A 15,864-nucleotide genomic window follows, 5' to 3' on the forward strand; every position below is an offset into this window, starting at 1 on the left:
CACAGCTGCCTGTGACCAAAGTGACGAGAGGATAATGGAGATTTTGAATCTCTGCGTACACTTTTGGACACTGGACACTTGTGGATTGTGTGAGGCCCACTGATATCTGAGCGCTATGTGACACGCTCGATGGCACAGCTGTGACAAAAGTGACTAGAGGATAAGGGAGATTGGATTGCTTTTAAAAAAGCAGTTTGCGGAGCAGTGGGTAAACAGCAATGCCAGCGTGTCAGGAAGCCTTAGAAGGCAGCCCAACAACCAACACCACTGATACACCACAATATAGCCTCCCCTTGCACTGCACACACAGTGACTTGTGTGTTTTGCAGGCCAAATCGCTAGCAGCAGAAGCAGTTCTTTTGTCTTCTTCCCTGCCAAACGCTCTCCCTACAGAATCAGCAGCAACCTCTCCCTATACTAAGATCGGCAGAAGTAAGATGGCGGTCGGCGTGCACGCCCTTTTATACCCCCTGTGACGCCCACCAAAGCAAGCCAATCACTTGCATGCCCTTCTGAAAGATGGTGGTGACCCGTGCCTAGGTCATCACGTTGCCCACAGTGTCCGTGGATCCTGATTGGCTGAAAAAGAGCGCAAAACAAACTTTTGAAACGCGACTTTGGCGCGTAAGTCGCCGACCTCGTGGCCGACCTCATCCTAGGGTCGGGTTTCGTTTCATGAAACCCGACTTTGCCAAAAGTCGGCGACTTTTGAATTTTTTCGACCCGTTTCGCTCAACTCTAGTAATAACCTGTCTTGGTATTGCAGACCCCCTAGTTCCCTAATAACCTTTGTCGCTCTTCTCTGCACCCGCTCCAGTTCAGCTATGTCTTTCTTATACACCGGAGACCAGAACTGTACACAGTATTCTAAGTGTGGTCGCACTAGTGACTTATATAGAGGTAAAATTATGTTCTCCTCATGAGCATCTATGCCTCTTTTAATGCATCCCATTATTTTATTTGCATTTGCAGCAGCTGCCTGACACTGGCCGCTAAATGTGAGTTTGTCGTCCACCCATACACCCAGGTCTTTTTCAGTGACTGTTTTGCCCAGTGTTTAACAATTAAGCACATGATTATACATCTTGTTCGTTCTACCCAAGTGCATGACCTTACATTTTTCCCCATTAAAGCTCATTTGCCATTTATCAGCCCAAACTTCTAGTTTACATAAATCCTCCTGTAATATAAAATTGTCCTCCTCTGTATTGATTACCCTGCAGAGTTTAGTGTCATCTGCAAATATTGAAATTCTACTCTCTATGCCCCTTACAAGGTCATTAATAAATATGTTAAAAAGAAGCGGGCCCAAAACTGACTCCTGTGGTACCCCACTGCTAACCGTGACCCAGTCTGAGTGTGCTCCATTAATAACCACCCTTTGTTTCCTATCCCTGAGCCAGCTCTTAACCCACCTACACATATTTTCCCCTATCCCCATTGTTCTCATTTTATGTATCAACCTTTTGTGTGGCACCGTATCAAAAGCTTTTGAAAAGTCCATGTACACCACGTCCACTGCATTCCCTTGGTCCAGTCCGGAACTTACCTCTTCATAAAAGCTTATCAGATTAGTCTGACAGGAACGGTCCCTTGTAAACCCATGTTGATATTGGGTCATGAGGTTATTCTTCTCCAGATACTCCAGTATAGTATCTCTTAGAAAACCCTCCAGGATTTTACCCACAGTTGAGGTTAAACTTACTGGCCTATAATTTCCAAGTTCAGTTTTTGTCCCCTTTTTGAATATTGGCACCACATTTGCTATACGCCAGTCCTGTGGTACAGACCCTGTTATTATGGAATCTTTAAAGATTAAAAATAATGGTCTATCTATGACTGTGCTTAATTCCTGCAGTACTCGGGGGTGTATCCCATCCGGGCCCGGGGATTTGTCAATTTTAGTGATTTTTAGACGCCGCCGTACTTCCTGATGGGTTAAGCAGGTGACATTTAACGGAGAATTTTTATCTCTGATCATGTTATCCGTCATGGGATTTTCTTGTGTAAATACTGATGAAAAAAAGTCATTTAGCATATTGGCTTTTTCCTCATCCTCATCCACCATTTCACCCAGACTATTTTTAAGGGGGACAACACTATCATTTTTTAGTTTCTTACTATTTATGTAGTTAAAGAATATTTTGGGATTATTTTTACTTTCTCTGGCAATGAATCTCTCTGTCTCAATCTTTGCTGTCTTGATTTGCTTTTTACAGAATTTATTTAATCTTCTGTATTTAGTTAATGCCTCATCACTACCTACTTGCTTTAATTCTTTAAATGCTTTATTTTTATCTCTTATTGCAACCCTTACAGCTCTATTTAGCCATAGTGGTTTCCTCCTATTTCTCGCATGTTTATTCCCATACGGTATATATTGTGCACAGGTCCTATTCAGGATGCTAATAAACGTCTCCCATTTTCTTTGTGTATTTTTATGTCTCAGGATATCGTGATATGGTGGTGGAGTCGGCTTACTCCTGTCCCCACAATGCACTTTCCAGGTCATCCCTCCAGTTCCATCACTCTCATTCCCTTCTTTTGAGGTCCACACCATCAGGCTCTCCCTCAGAGTAGCAGTCATATACCAGCCACCAGCCTCACCCACCCACTTCCTTGACCATTTATCTGCCTGGCTGCCGCATTTCATATCCTCAGAACTCCCAACCCTTATCCTGGGAGACTTTAACATCCTCATTAACAGCCCCACTTCCACATATGCATTCCAGCTTCTATAACTAACCACTTCTCTCGGCCTCTCACAGTTCTCAACCTCTCAAACACACAAAGACGGTAACACCCTTGACCTGGTCTTTGTCCAGCTCTGTTCAATCTCCAACCTCTCACCGCTTCCCCTTTCTCTGACCACAACATTTTCTCCTTCACGCTCACAAATCCTCGCCCACCCCAGAACACTCCCACCTACCTCACATTCAGAAATCTACAAACCATTAACCATCATACATTTTCAGACTCTCTACACTCATCACTGTCCTCAATCTCCTCTTTTTCCTGTCCTGATCTGGCTGTACATCACTACAACAACACTCTTTGAAGCACCCTTGACCAAGTAGCTCCCTACACCCTCAGAACCTCCAAGCACAGAGTAAAAAAGCCCTGGCTCATATCACAAACTCGAGTTCTCCAGCAATGCTCTAGGAGTGCTGTAGGCTTATGGAGGAAAACTCACATATCAGAAGACTTCATCTATTTCAAATTTATGTTAAGAACCTATAACGCTGCCCTTAATCTCGCGAAACAGACCTACTACACCACCCTGAACTCTTCCCTATCCAACAGCCCCAAGAAACTTTTTGACACCTTTTTCACTCCCTCCTCAGGTCGAAAGCACAAGTCCCATATCACAGACATTTACACTGAAGACCTAGATAATATGCGTCAGGAAAGCCGCTCCCAGCCACCAGGTGCCATAATTCCCATCCCTCCCTGCATTTCCCCTGGCTCACTCTCCATATTTGATCCCATCACAGAAAAAGAAGTCTCTTCTTCACGTCCGATTACATGCACTACTGACCCCATTCCCTCACATCTCCTCCAGCCTCTCTCTCCAGTCATCACAACTCACCTAACTACAATCTTTAATCTCTCCCTCTCCTCTGACTTTTTATCCTCCTCCTTCAAACACTTTATCATTACTCCATTATTAAAGAAACCCACTTTCGACCCATCCTGCACAAACAACTGCAGACCCGTCTCCAATCTCCCCCGTCATCTCTAAACGCCTAGTCTACTCCCACCTTACCCGATACCTCTCCACTCACTCACTCCTAGACCCTTCTTAGTCCGGCTTCCGCCCCCTGAATTCGACAGAAACTGCTCTCATCAAAGTCACTATTGACCTTTTAACAGCAAAATGTAACATTGACCACTCTCTACTCATTCTTCTCAACCCTTCTGCAGCTTTTGACACTGTTGACCACTATGTCCTACTCTCTAGGCTTCAGTCACTAGGCATTAAGGACACTGCTCTCTCCTGGTTCTCTTCCTATCTTTCTGACCACTCTTCAGTGTTTTGTTCGCTGGCTACACTTCATCCCCTCTTCCTCTCACTGTTGGGGTACCTCAGCGCTCAGTCCTTGGCCCCTTTCGCTTCTCTTCTTCTTGGCCCCAATTGGACAGACCATCAGCAGATTTGGCTTTCAGTACCATCTTTATACTGATGACACACAATTATACACATCATTCCCTGACCTTACCCCCGCTGCACTATGAACGTCATTGACTGTCTGTCCGCAGTCTCCAACATCATGTCCGCTCTCTACCTGAAACTCAACCTTTCCAACACTGAACTTCTTCTGCTCCCACCATCTACTAACCTCCCTAAATCTGACATTTCCCTCTCTGTGGGTGGCACCATAATTACGCCCCGGCAGCAGGCGCACTGTCTGGGTGTTATGTTTGACACCAATCTCTCCTTTAGCTCCCATATACAATCTCTTGTCCACGCTTGCCGCTTACACCTAAAGAACATCTCTAGAATCTGCCCTTTTCTTACCAGGGAGACAACAAAAACCCTCACTGTCACCTTGATCCACTCCTGCCTGGACTACTGTAATGCTCTATTAATTGGTCTCCCCATCACTCAACTTACCCCTCTCCTGTCCATCCTTAGTGCAGCAGCCAGGGTCGTCCATCTGGCTAATCAGTACTCAGACGTGTCCGCTCTTCACCAGTCGTTACACTGGCTGCCCATTCATTATAGGATTCAATTCAAAGTACTTGTTCTCACCCACAAAGATCTCCACAGATTAACCTCTGCACTAATCTGCACCTCCCACTTCCAACTCCATGACTTCTTCCCTGTTGCATCAATCCTCTGGAATGCTCTACCCCAAGAAATTAGGGCCAGCCACAACTTGCACAGTTTTAGGTGCTCCCTCAAAACACATTTGTTCAGAGCAGCCTATTACGTTCCCTAATCAAAGTCATTTTATATGTGTAGCCCATTCACTCTCTCTATCACCCACTCCCTCAAGATGCCTGGACCATCAATGTAAATACACACCTGTACTTTGTATCTCCCCCACCTCATTGTAGATTGTAAGCTCGCTTTATTTTGCTTTAATTATTGTACTATTGTTAACGTTGTTACTTATGACTCTTGTGTTTGAAACTGTTACACTGTAAAGTGCTATAGAATATGTTGGCGCTATATAAATAACGATTATTATTATTACTATTAATAAACACTACATGCGACTTGTGTGCAACTTATCCGCATGTTGGCTGTTTTTTTATAGTTCTAAAATCACAGGTCTAAAATAGTGATATTGACGGCAAGTTGCAGACAAGTTGGACTTATGCTTTTGCTGTGCAATTTTTAAGATAACTGCTGTCACACAACCCTTAAATGGGTTGTTCATGACATTTTTTTTTGATGGCCTACCCGCTTTGAAATTTAGCTGCAGTACCTGAGAATTTCAACTACATAATATACGGCCTAACAATTGGTCTCCAAAAGCAACGTTGTGCACAACCCTTTTAATTACTAATAGTGTACTGCAGACAAAGGCAAAGTGTGGCCCGCGGGCCACATCTGGCCCTCTGGCTCTTCCATTTCGGCCTGTAGGCCCAAAAAGCCAATGGGCTTTAAACAGTGACCCATGGGCCACACTATAGCCTCCAACGCACCTTTCCCGATATCACCGCTATCTGCATCCTCAGTGATGATGTCACTACATCTCGTCTGCTTTGCAGAGTCAGTGCAACAGAGCAGAAACTGCAGCAGAGCGCAATGGGAATGGAAGCAAGGTATGTGTTTTTTATATGCTTATGGGTTGCATGCTTGTATATAGGGGACAATGTAAGGGCTTATATTGCATATACTGTAGGAGGGCTATGTGAGGGCTCATATTGTTTGTAGAGAGGTTATGTTGGGGTTCACAGTGTATATAAGAAGCTATGTCGGGGTCATATTATACATAGAGAGGATATGTGGGGGCCCACATTGTATATAGGGGACTTTGTGGGGGCTCATCTTATATATAGGGAGCTATATGGGGGCTTATACTCTATATAGAATATTTATGTGAGAGCTCATACTGTACATAGGGGAACTGTGTGTGGGCTCATACTGTACATAGGGGTGCTAGGTGGTATATCACACTGTATATTAGGAGGCTATGTGGGGGCACTTAATGCATATAAGGGCTATGTTGGGGCTCATACTATAAATTTAGGGGGCTATGTGAGGACTCATTTTGTATATCGGAGATGTGGAGACTCATACTGCATGCAGGGGGCTGTGTGGGGCTCATATTGTATATAGGGGGTGTCAGCCTACTTAATTCTGCTCAATAATAAGAGATACAATTAATATATAAAGTAATAATTATAATTAATATGTTATTATTAATATTGATCAGAATTATTAGGGTATGTGCACACGCTGCGGATTCTGCTGCATTGTACAGTACCTTTATTTTCTATGGAAAATGAAAACCGCAGTGCACATGCTGCGGATTTTTCCGCGCGGATTTGCTGCAGTTTCAAATCCGCAGCATGTCACTTCTTTGTGCGGAATCTGCAGCGGTTTTACACCTGCTCCATTGTCCAGGTGTCAAACTGCAGGGGAAAATTGCAGGCTAATCCGCAGATAAACCGTAGGTCTTTTGACCTGCGCATTTACCTGCGGATTTTGCCAAATCTGTGCGGAAAAATCCGCAGCACAATCCACAACATGTGTACTTACCCTTAATTTCAGCCTATTGGTTCAGCCCTCCACAATAGTCAGGATCTCTCATGTGGTTCTTCAGGAATATTAATAGCTCCATACTGGTCTATTAGATTTTATTAATTATATGGCGGTGCATAGCCTTGATGCCCATCTTCTGTGTAAACCCGATAGTTAGATTTCTGAATCATTTCTCCAATGGGCTTAAGGTACTATCTGAGCAGAACACTTTGTAGAACAAGAAATCCTGACTACTATAAATAATGAATTATGCTCCAAATGCTTTTTGCATTTGTAATTAAGTTACTTAGGTTAAACTCTGAATTGTACCTGTAAAGCAGGGCTAAGTAACTTCACTGCAAGAGTGAAATGAACTTTGGATCATTTATGTCCTAATGATACACTGTTCAAATTGTAAAGCAATACAAAAGCTAATTTTCTGGTTTGCCTTATGAATAATTAAAGAGAATCTGTAAAGGAATAACAGCCAAGATAAGCAAAAGTTTACTGAGTTAGTTATATACAAAAATGTATCTTGGGTGACTTTTTCATTCTGGATGAGCACCTACTATCAAAGATTAAAATCAAAATAGTGGAGAAATGTCGTTTTCCATTCAGATAGACTACAATGAAGTGATGAGTGAAGGGTTCTCGCATATGATTTATGGCAGTAATTATGTATTATACTTATGAAGAACCTATAAAAGGGTGTTACCAGCACAGCATAATTTTCTGCAGTTACTCTATGTTACTCCTGATTTTTTCAATGTTCTATGAAGCGGATGAGAAGCCACTCAACATGTGACCACAATAATGCCAATCACATACTCTCATACTCGTGGTCACCTGACCACCCGCTCAAGCTGGAAATAGATGAGTATCCTGACAGTGTTCATATTGCATACTGTCTGGATACTGACTGCAGAAATATATATTGAGGCTGGAAAACCCCTTTAAAGCTCTCTAAAGGTGATGTGGAATACTATGATATTTAGGCTGAAATGACTGTTAAAATATTTTTTTTTCTGTTTCCACATTTATCCCTTTTTGTTATCGAGTGGGTTGTGGGTTGTAATTATTTTCAGTAGTATTTCTATGGACTATTTGTATACCGTAATTAAAGCAAATTTGACACCCCTTTTGAACCATGTAACTTATTAATATGGGCATACACGTTATAGAGATTATTAAAAAAAAGTCCTACCTGTATGCATTATATTAGATGCTTGCCTTGTTGACATATCCACTCTTATCCGTTTATGTTTTACCAGGGTATGGAAAGATGCTACCAGAAGATATATTTGCCTCCATACTTCATTATAATGTGAATCATCTTCCATAGCGTCACTGTGTGCCTGTGGAGGTGGGTTTTCCTCCTGTAATCTTGTGTCTTTGCAGACCCAGTGTCTTTATTCCTCTTCAGTTTTCTGTTCTTCTCTGGGCATTGGATTCACGCTTCTACTGCCAGGTGCCGGTGAGTTACTGATATTTCCGCTCCCAGTGTTACTATTAAAATGAATATTTTGGGTACCTACCATAAAATCTCTTTCTCTGAGCCTTCATTGGGGGACACAGGAAACAATGGGTATATGCTGAAGCCACTAAGAGGCGACACTATGCAAAAAAAGTTAGCTCCTTTCCAGCAGTATATACCCACCAACTGCTAATCAGTTCATGAGAAAGCAGTAGGAGAAGCAACAAGAATACAACAATCATATCATAACCAGAACCAACAGTAAGCAAGTATCGGGGAAGTCCGGTTAGTGTTAGATTTGCACCAGCGGAAAAAGGCTTTTGAAATACTGTGGTAAATGTGAGAGGAAGAGCGCTTCCTAGCCCTGATCAGGGTGTGAACAACCATGTCGGAAAAGCTGGTGGATTTCAGAACTGCAGCCTCAACAGTAATGCCGATAAACTGAGTGACTCAGTGTTTGGGTGGAAGAGAGGATCCTGCAAGAAAAGGTCTAGAAGGTCTGGGAGTTTCCACTGAGTGTCCGCGAGTAGGTTGATTAATTCTGCGTACCAGGGTCTTCTGGGCCAGTCTGAATCGATGAGAATAATGGACGCTCCTTCCATCTCTGTATTTTTGACCACTTAGGGATCAATGGTGAGGGGGAAACAGGTATGCAAGGAAAACTAAGACCAAGGAATTACCAGGTAATCAGCGCTGATTGCTAGCGGGTTAAGTGATCTGTAGATGAACTGAGGAACCTTGTGGTTCAGTCTAGACGCCATCAGGTCAACGTCAGGAGTCCCCAGTTAGAGACAAATCTCTTAAAAGTTTGACGTATTCAAGAAACACTCACTAGCAGCAAGAACCTCTCGGCTGAGAAAATCTGCAGCCTAATTGTTCACTCCTGAAATGTGTTCAGCTGAGATCATCAGAACATTCTGTTCGGCCCACATAGAATCCACGTCACTTCCGATAATACTGATCAACTTCGGGTTACTTCTTGTGGGTTATGCATGTTATCGCTGTGGCATTGTCGGTTGGTTGAGGAGGAGATTCTGCCAATGAAGTAGAGCAAGAAAGTTTGACCAGAGTTCCAGAATGTTGATGGGAAGAGACAATTACTGGTTGGTCTATCGGCCTTGGACTGTTAAGTTTTGGAAAACTGCACTAAACCGAGTAGACTGGTGTCCTGTTGTGAATTCTCTCTCTGGCTTCCCTCTGGTGATTACTGAAGATAGTGGAGCTTGTCAGATTGAGAGTTCTCTTTCTGGGCTCCCTCTGGTGGTTACTGGAGGTATTGGAGCTGATCCTATTGACAGAGGCTTGCCACCTGATGATGAGGAAGACGATTGGAGATCTGGGGTTTCAGATTGTGATTTAAGACAGCTGACTCCCTCTATCTCTGCTGGTGATTTTCTTCCAGTGCCTCCTGAGGTCTGATGTCTCCTGCTCTTTCCCTGCATGTTCAGCTAAGTGGTTCATTTGCTATTCTGTTTGCATTTGACCTGGTTTTGTTTATCTCTGCTTTGTGCAGGTCAGCTAGCTCCGGCTGGGGCTGTGCTGAATCACCGCCCATATGCTACTGCATGTGCCAGTTTGTTTTGTCCCCTTTTATATTGGTCTCTTTTTGCTTTGCTTCCAGGATATACCAGAGTACTGATATAGTGGGGGCGAAGTCGTGCGACTTCAGTGTTTTTGTGCATCAGACGTATTGGACTTTTTGCAGGGTTTTTTGCATGATTGCAAACAGTATCTTTCCTTTCCTGTCCTGTCTAGTCAATGTGGGCCCCATCATTTGCTCAGTCTATTTTTCTGCCTGCTTTTGTGTTTTCATCTTGTCTCACCGACAATATATGTTTGGGGGCTATCTATTCCTTTGGGGTCTGCTCCGGGGCAGTTTAGATTTCCCCTTTCTTGCTTTATGCTTAGTTAGCTCTCCGGCTTTGCCGAGGCGTCTAGGATCATCGTAGGTATGCTCCACGGCTACTGCTAGTTGCGTGGACAGGATCAGGGGTCTGCATCCGCTTAGTTACCAACTTCTCTGGTTTTCTGTGGCTTAGCCTGGGCCTGCCATCCTCCTCAGTGACCCATTCTTAACATGTCCGTTGTCATGATCTTTCAATGTGCTGGTAGGAAAGTTCTTCCTCGATAGACTAGGGAAGATTGAGTTGATGGACTAGGGAGCGAGTCGACTTGTCCCATCTGCATGGTGTAACCTTTTGGGACTGAAGGGCCGCCGCTCCGGAGCACTGATGGGAGCAATTGGAGGTACCTTAGCAGAGGTAGGGTGGGATAGTTGTTCTAAGACTCAGACCAAAGTCTGGGATGCCTTGGGGAGGTTAGCTATACTGGGAGATGGATGCAGCCCACACAGGGGGAAGCACAATCTTGTTTCGGGCAGTGGGTGGCTTCCTTGGTGGCATATTAGATGGGTTGCAATTTGGCTAGAGGGACAAGTTGATGCAAGAAAAATGCAGGACAATAGGAGGATGGAAGTGAGACTCCCTGGGTCTAGAGAGAAAGAATGTGTCAATGTGAGTTATGCTGGGAAGAGAGCTGCCCCCAGGTTACAGAGGTTACCCAAACCCTTGTTTCTGATTCCTGTAGTGCTGAGTCGGCGATGTGTGGAGAGACCTGATGTATGCTGTGCTGTGGAGAGCGGATGATGTGAGACTACAAGGTAGAAACTGGAGATGGCGCCGGATAGGATGAGGTGGAGGCAGCAATGCGCACAAAGGGTTCCCGCTCGCCAGATGACAGGAGGAGGTGGTGCTGGGAAAAAAGTGCACAGAGTTCTCTGGGAGACAGGGACGTCTTGATTGGTTGGAAGCAGTGTGCGTCCCATGAGATGAGTCGGAGAGCGTGATTGGATGGATTGACAGGGCATGATCCAGCCTTTGGAGAAGGCCTAGAACAGAGTCAAGAACTAAATTTAAGATGACGGCCGCTGGAGGGGGGTGCAGTGAACGCTATTGAAAGGAAAAGGACATTTCATTAGTTCCTGTATGGCTGGGCATTAGATGTTAAAAAGAGCCCCCTCCCTGCCTGGATGGAGATACCTGTTCTGAAGTTCCAGAATCCTTCGCTGCAGACTTGAGATAGAAGACTGACATCGATGACCATCGGGCGGCTGGACGAGATGGGGGCAGTGCTCTAGAATCACTGCGTTGAGAAACACGTGATGGTGTCTCCGCAGTGTCGGATGTTGATCTCCATGAGTTCATTCATCCTCCTTTTCATAGTCTTTTTACTAGGCATTGCTCCTACCAGCCAGTTTCCTACTCCACACTGATGAGGGGCAATACCCCAAAACAGCTGTATGTGGATGGATACCATGTTTTGGCATAGGTGGTTTCCTTCATTGGAGACTGCCCTTCCTGTGGTTGTTCCTTCCCGGGCAAAGACCTGGCTGGTCATTGCTTGCGTTGAGAAACATGTGATGGTGTCTCCGCGGCTTCTGTTTTGCATGTTTTACATATTTCCCATAAGGGATGGGGGCAGTGCTTTAGAATCACTGCATTGAGAAACACGTGATGGTGTCTCCGCAGTATCGGATGTTGATCTCCATGAGTTCATTTATCCTCCTTTTCATAGTCTTTTTACTAGGCATTGCTCCTACCAGCCAGTTTCCTACTCCACACTGATGAGGGGCAATACCCCGAAACAGCTGTATGTGGATGGATACCATGTTTTGGCATAGGTGGTTTCCTTCATTGGAGACTGCCCTTCCCGTGGTTGTTCCTTCCCGGGCAAAGACCTGGCTGGTCATTGCTTCCGTTGAGAAACATGTGATGGTGTCTCCGCGGCTTCTGTTTTGCATGTTTTACATATTTCCCTTAAGGGATGGGGGCAATGCTCTAGAATCACTGCGTTGAGAAACACGTGATGGTGTCTCCGCAGTGTCGGATGTTGAACTCCATGAGTTCATTCATCCTCCTTTTCATAGTCTTTTTACTAGGCATTGCTCTTACCAGCCAGTTTCCTACTCCACACTGATGAGGGGCAATACCCCGAAACAGCTGTATGTGGATGGATACCATGTTTTGGCATAGGTGGTTTCCTTCATTGGAGACTGCCCTTCCCGTGGTTGTTCCTTCCCGGGCAAAGACCTGGCTGGTCATTGCTTGCATTGAGAAACATGCGATGGTGTCTCCGCGGCTTCTGTTTTGCATGTTTTACATATTTCCTATAAGGGATGGGGGCAGTGCTCTAGAATCACTGCGTTGAGAAACACGTGATGGTGTCTCCGCAGTGTCGGATGTTGATCTCCATGAGTTCATTCATCCTCCTTTTCATAGTCTTTTTACTAGGCATTACTCCTACCAGCCAGTTTCCTACTCCACACTGATGAGGGGCAATACCCCGAAACAGCTGTATGTGGATGGATACCATGTTTTGGCATAGGTGGTTTCCTTCATTGGAGACTGCCCTTCCCGTGGTTGTTCCTTCCCAGGCAAAGACCTGGCTGGTCATTGCTTGCGTTGAGAAACATGTGATGGTGTCTCCGTGGCTTCTGTTTTGCATGTTTTACATATTTCCCTTAAGGGATGGGGTTAGTGCTCTAGAATCACTGCGTTGAGAAACACGTGATGGTGTCTCCGCAGTGTCGGATGTTGATCTCCATGAGTTCATTCATCCTCCTTTTCATAGTCTTTTTACTAGGCATTGCTCCTACCAGCCAGTTTCCTACTCCACACTGATGAGGGGCAATACCCCGAAACAGCTGTATGTGGATGGATACCATGTTTTGGCATAGGTGGTTTCCTTCATTGGAGACTTCCCTTCCCGTGGTTGTTCCTTCCCGGGCAAAGACCTGGCTGGTCATTGCTTGCGTTGAGAAACATGTGATGGTGTCTCCGTGGCTTCTGTTTTGTATGATCTTCAGGCTAGCATCAGAAGGCTTGTGGCCAGTAATGGACCATCTTTTCACCCTGCACATCTGGCTCTGAGGGGACAGTGGACAGGGGGATGATAGTGAGGACTAATCTGCCTGTCCCTATGTGCAAAGACCCTGAACACGGATGATGTGTTAGGGGTATAGGGTCCTGCCGTATGGACCGGCGAGACAACGGTAGTGATGCAATCACACACTGTGCTCTCGGTCTTTAGAGGGGAGAGCAGAAGGATACAATTCCACTCTGTTACCCATAGTCAAAAATTGAACCTGCAAAATCAATATCATTATTAGAAAACAACAAACCTAGGGTAGTAATAGACTATGCTAAAACTGTTTAGCTTTGTGCCAATTGGCAGATATATAGTGCTGGGGAGGAGCTTTTTTTGCATAGTGTTAGCCTCCTAGTGGAAGCAGCATACATTCATGATTTCCTGTGTCCCCTGATGCAGCAATAGAGAAAGTATGTTTGTGATCGTACAGTCAGTGGCTGATACATGCTGCCCAAAGTTGCATGTCAGGTTTCCTTTAAAGAGCAAAAGCATCAAGAAAGGCCACTTACACCTTGCAGCCCAGGAGCTGAGTGAACAGGGCTGTGGTCACAAGTGTTATTTCAACTTCTTGTCTCACTGACATGAATTAAATCTTTAAGGAATTGCAAGTACAGCATAAAAGTTTAGTAATATGTTTCATAACTTTTCATCATGTTTCTATATTGTATGACATATTTATAAAATTTCAGGTCAGAACATAGTGACAATTGTATTTTATTCGATGTTATGCTCCTTTGGCTTAATCTTAAGTTCCTGTAAACTATTTTGCTGGTGATATCTTTTTGGCCATCTAAATTACAGCCCAATTAATTTTCACATGAGGGCTGTCATTCTAGAATTGGAATGTAAAAACCTGCAAGCCAAAGGGTTACCACAACACGTCGCAGTTCACTAAAGCCTCATTATACTGGCGCTCAGCTCATAGGCCTTCACCAGTGCTATAAAGAACATGTCAAAAGATGAATAAATGTATAAATGCACTTCTTGCTCTTTATATGTCAGAACTGCTTTATTTTGACACATTGCCTTTCCTATAGTGTCTTGCCTCTAATTATTTGATTATTAAAATTGGTCTAATAAAGTTATTGCCTAATTCAGAATGACGTAGGTTAATGAATAATTCATTCTCCTAATGCCCTTATCCTCACTAGAACACCTGCAGAGATGAGTAATATTCTGCTTTTTTTTATTAGACGTTGATCTGCAAAGACGTTATGGCAGAAAACGTTATTACCGTAAATCTGCTAATTATTACAAAGAAGAAGAGCAGTCAGTGATTCCAGAAAAAAAGAAGAGATTCCATTCTGTTTGTGATAGAAATGACATAAAGTTCTCACTTTGGTACCTGCTATCGAATAGACTGACCTACCCCAGGTACAACACAAAACACCAAGACATACAGAAAAAAATAGATTTTTTTAACTGTTGGAAAGGTCTTACCTGTCAATGCTAATGACACATAATGTCATTATCGAAGCTGTGCAGCACATCACATCCATTGCTATGAAGACATTACAAAAGACGTGTCCAAAAATCCATTTTCCACCAATGAGGTCGGTGACACTGACAAAAGGCATAACAGCTATGGCCACAGATAAGTCAGCCAAAGCCAAAGATACAATCAGATAGTTTGAGGGCTGCCGAAGTTTCTTAACAAAGCAGACAGAAATGACAACTAAGCAATTTCCTGCAATGGTAAGTAAGGTGATGAGGGACAGGATAGCTCCTATTACCAGTTTCTCAATGTGGCCATAATTAAGGATTTGCTCTCCACACTGGGTGTCATTTTCACTTGCAAAGCTTGAGGTAGGCGATGGGCTGCCCGTGGTGGCATCTTGAATGATTTTCAGTAGCAAAGGGTTGAAAGAACCGGAAATCATTCCAGAGGTGCTGGGATCCTCCAAATCTTCTATAATGTAAGACCTGATGTCACTGTATAAGTGGCTGCTGTTGATAATGATGACCATCGTGATTTGTGTAGCCCATAGGTAGAGCCCCCAAATATTTTGGGTCCAGCAGTTACTTCACACTTGCAGGAATCGAATCAGAAGGCATTTCTCAATCCCAATTGATGTCGTAATGTAGACATTCATTCATTATGATCATAGGACTAACCTTGTCTATTAGTCATTCTCGGTGATCCCAACTTCCTTCAGATCCCAGTCATTGGTCCTCTACCACCATTCCCCAATAGTCCACCTCTAAAATCAGCAGCAATTCTAACAATTTTAATTGGTCATTAAAATAGTGAATTTATTTAGAAATTCTTCATCCAATAATCCATGCCAAAGGAAAAAAAAAAGTTAAATGTAGTTGTGTTCGCCAAGTTCCCTAAGATAGAAGTAACGGCCCTAGGAGCTTCTTCTTGAGATGCTATCACTTAAGGCTAGAAAAACCATTCACTTCTGACTGCCCTGTGATTGTAGTGGTTTCCAGAATCTTTCATGTCTTAGCAGCAACTCAAAGGCAGTGTGTAGAGTTTCTGTACTGAAGCTAAAAGCATCCAATCCATCCTCACCATCATATAGCAATAGTGCTCAGGTTGAAATGTCTCATCATTGTGGTGACATCTAGTGGACATCTGGAGCATTACTTATTCTTACGACGGAAATAGAAATATAAATTATTACATTCAGAACTGAAGATGAGCAGTTCTTTGGACATTTGCTGTCCCACGGACTCACTAAGTCACCAATGTTCTATCACATCGTGAATGATGGCTGAAATAATTATTTGTTAATATTGGTATTTAAACCAACATGGTTTT

General features: G+C 43.8%; 1 protein-coding gene across 1 annotated transcript in view; it reads right to left on the bottom strand.

Moving 5' to 3' along the window:
* Positions 1-15,576, bottom strand: part of HTR7 (5-hydroxytryptamine receptor 7) — a 225,053-nt gene extending 209,477 nt beyond the window's left edge. Inside the window, exon 1 of the mRNA XM_073585897.1 lies at positions 14,538-15,576. Coding sequence (XP_073441998.1) covers positions 14,538-15,064 — 527 coding nt within the window. The 5' untranslated portion in view covers positions 15,065-15,576. The remainder of the gene's footprint in view (positions 1-14,537) is intronic.
* Between the last annotated feature and the right edge of the window lie 288 nt (positions 15,577-15,864).

Source organism: Dendrobates tinctorius, unplaced genomic scaffold (genome assembly GCF_039654945.1).
Source record: "Dendrobates tinctorius isolate UK_male_01 unplaced genomic scaffold, ASM3965494v1 ptg000089l, whole genome shotgun sequence".
Taxonomy (NCBI): Eukaryota; Metazoa; Chordata; class Amphibia; order Anura; family Dendrobatidae; genus Dendrobates; species Dendrobates tinctorius.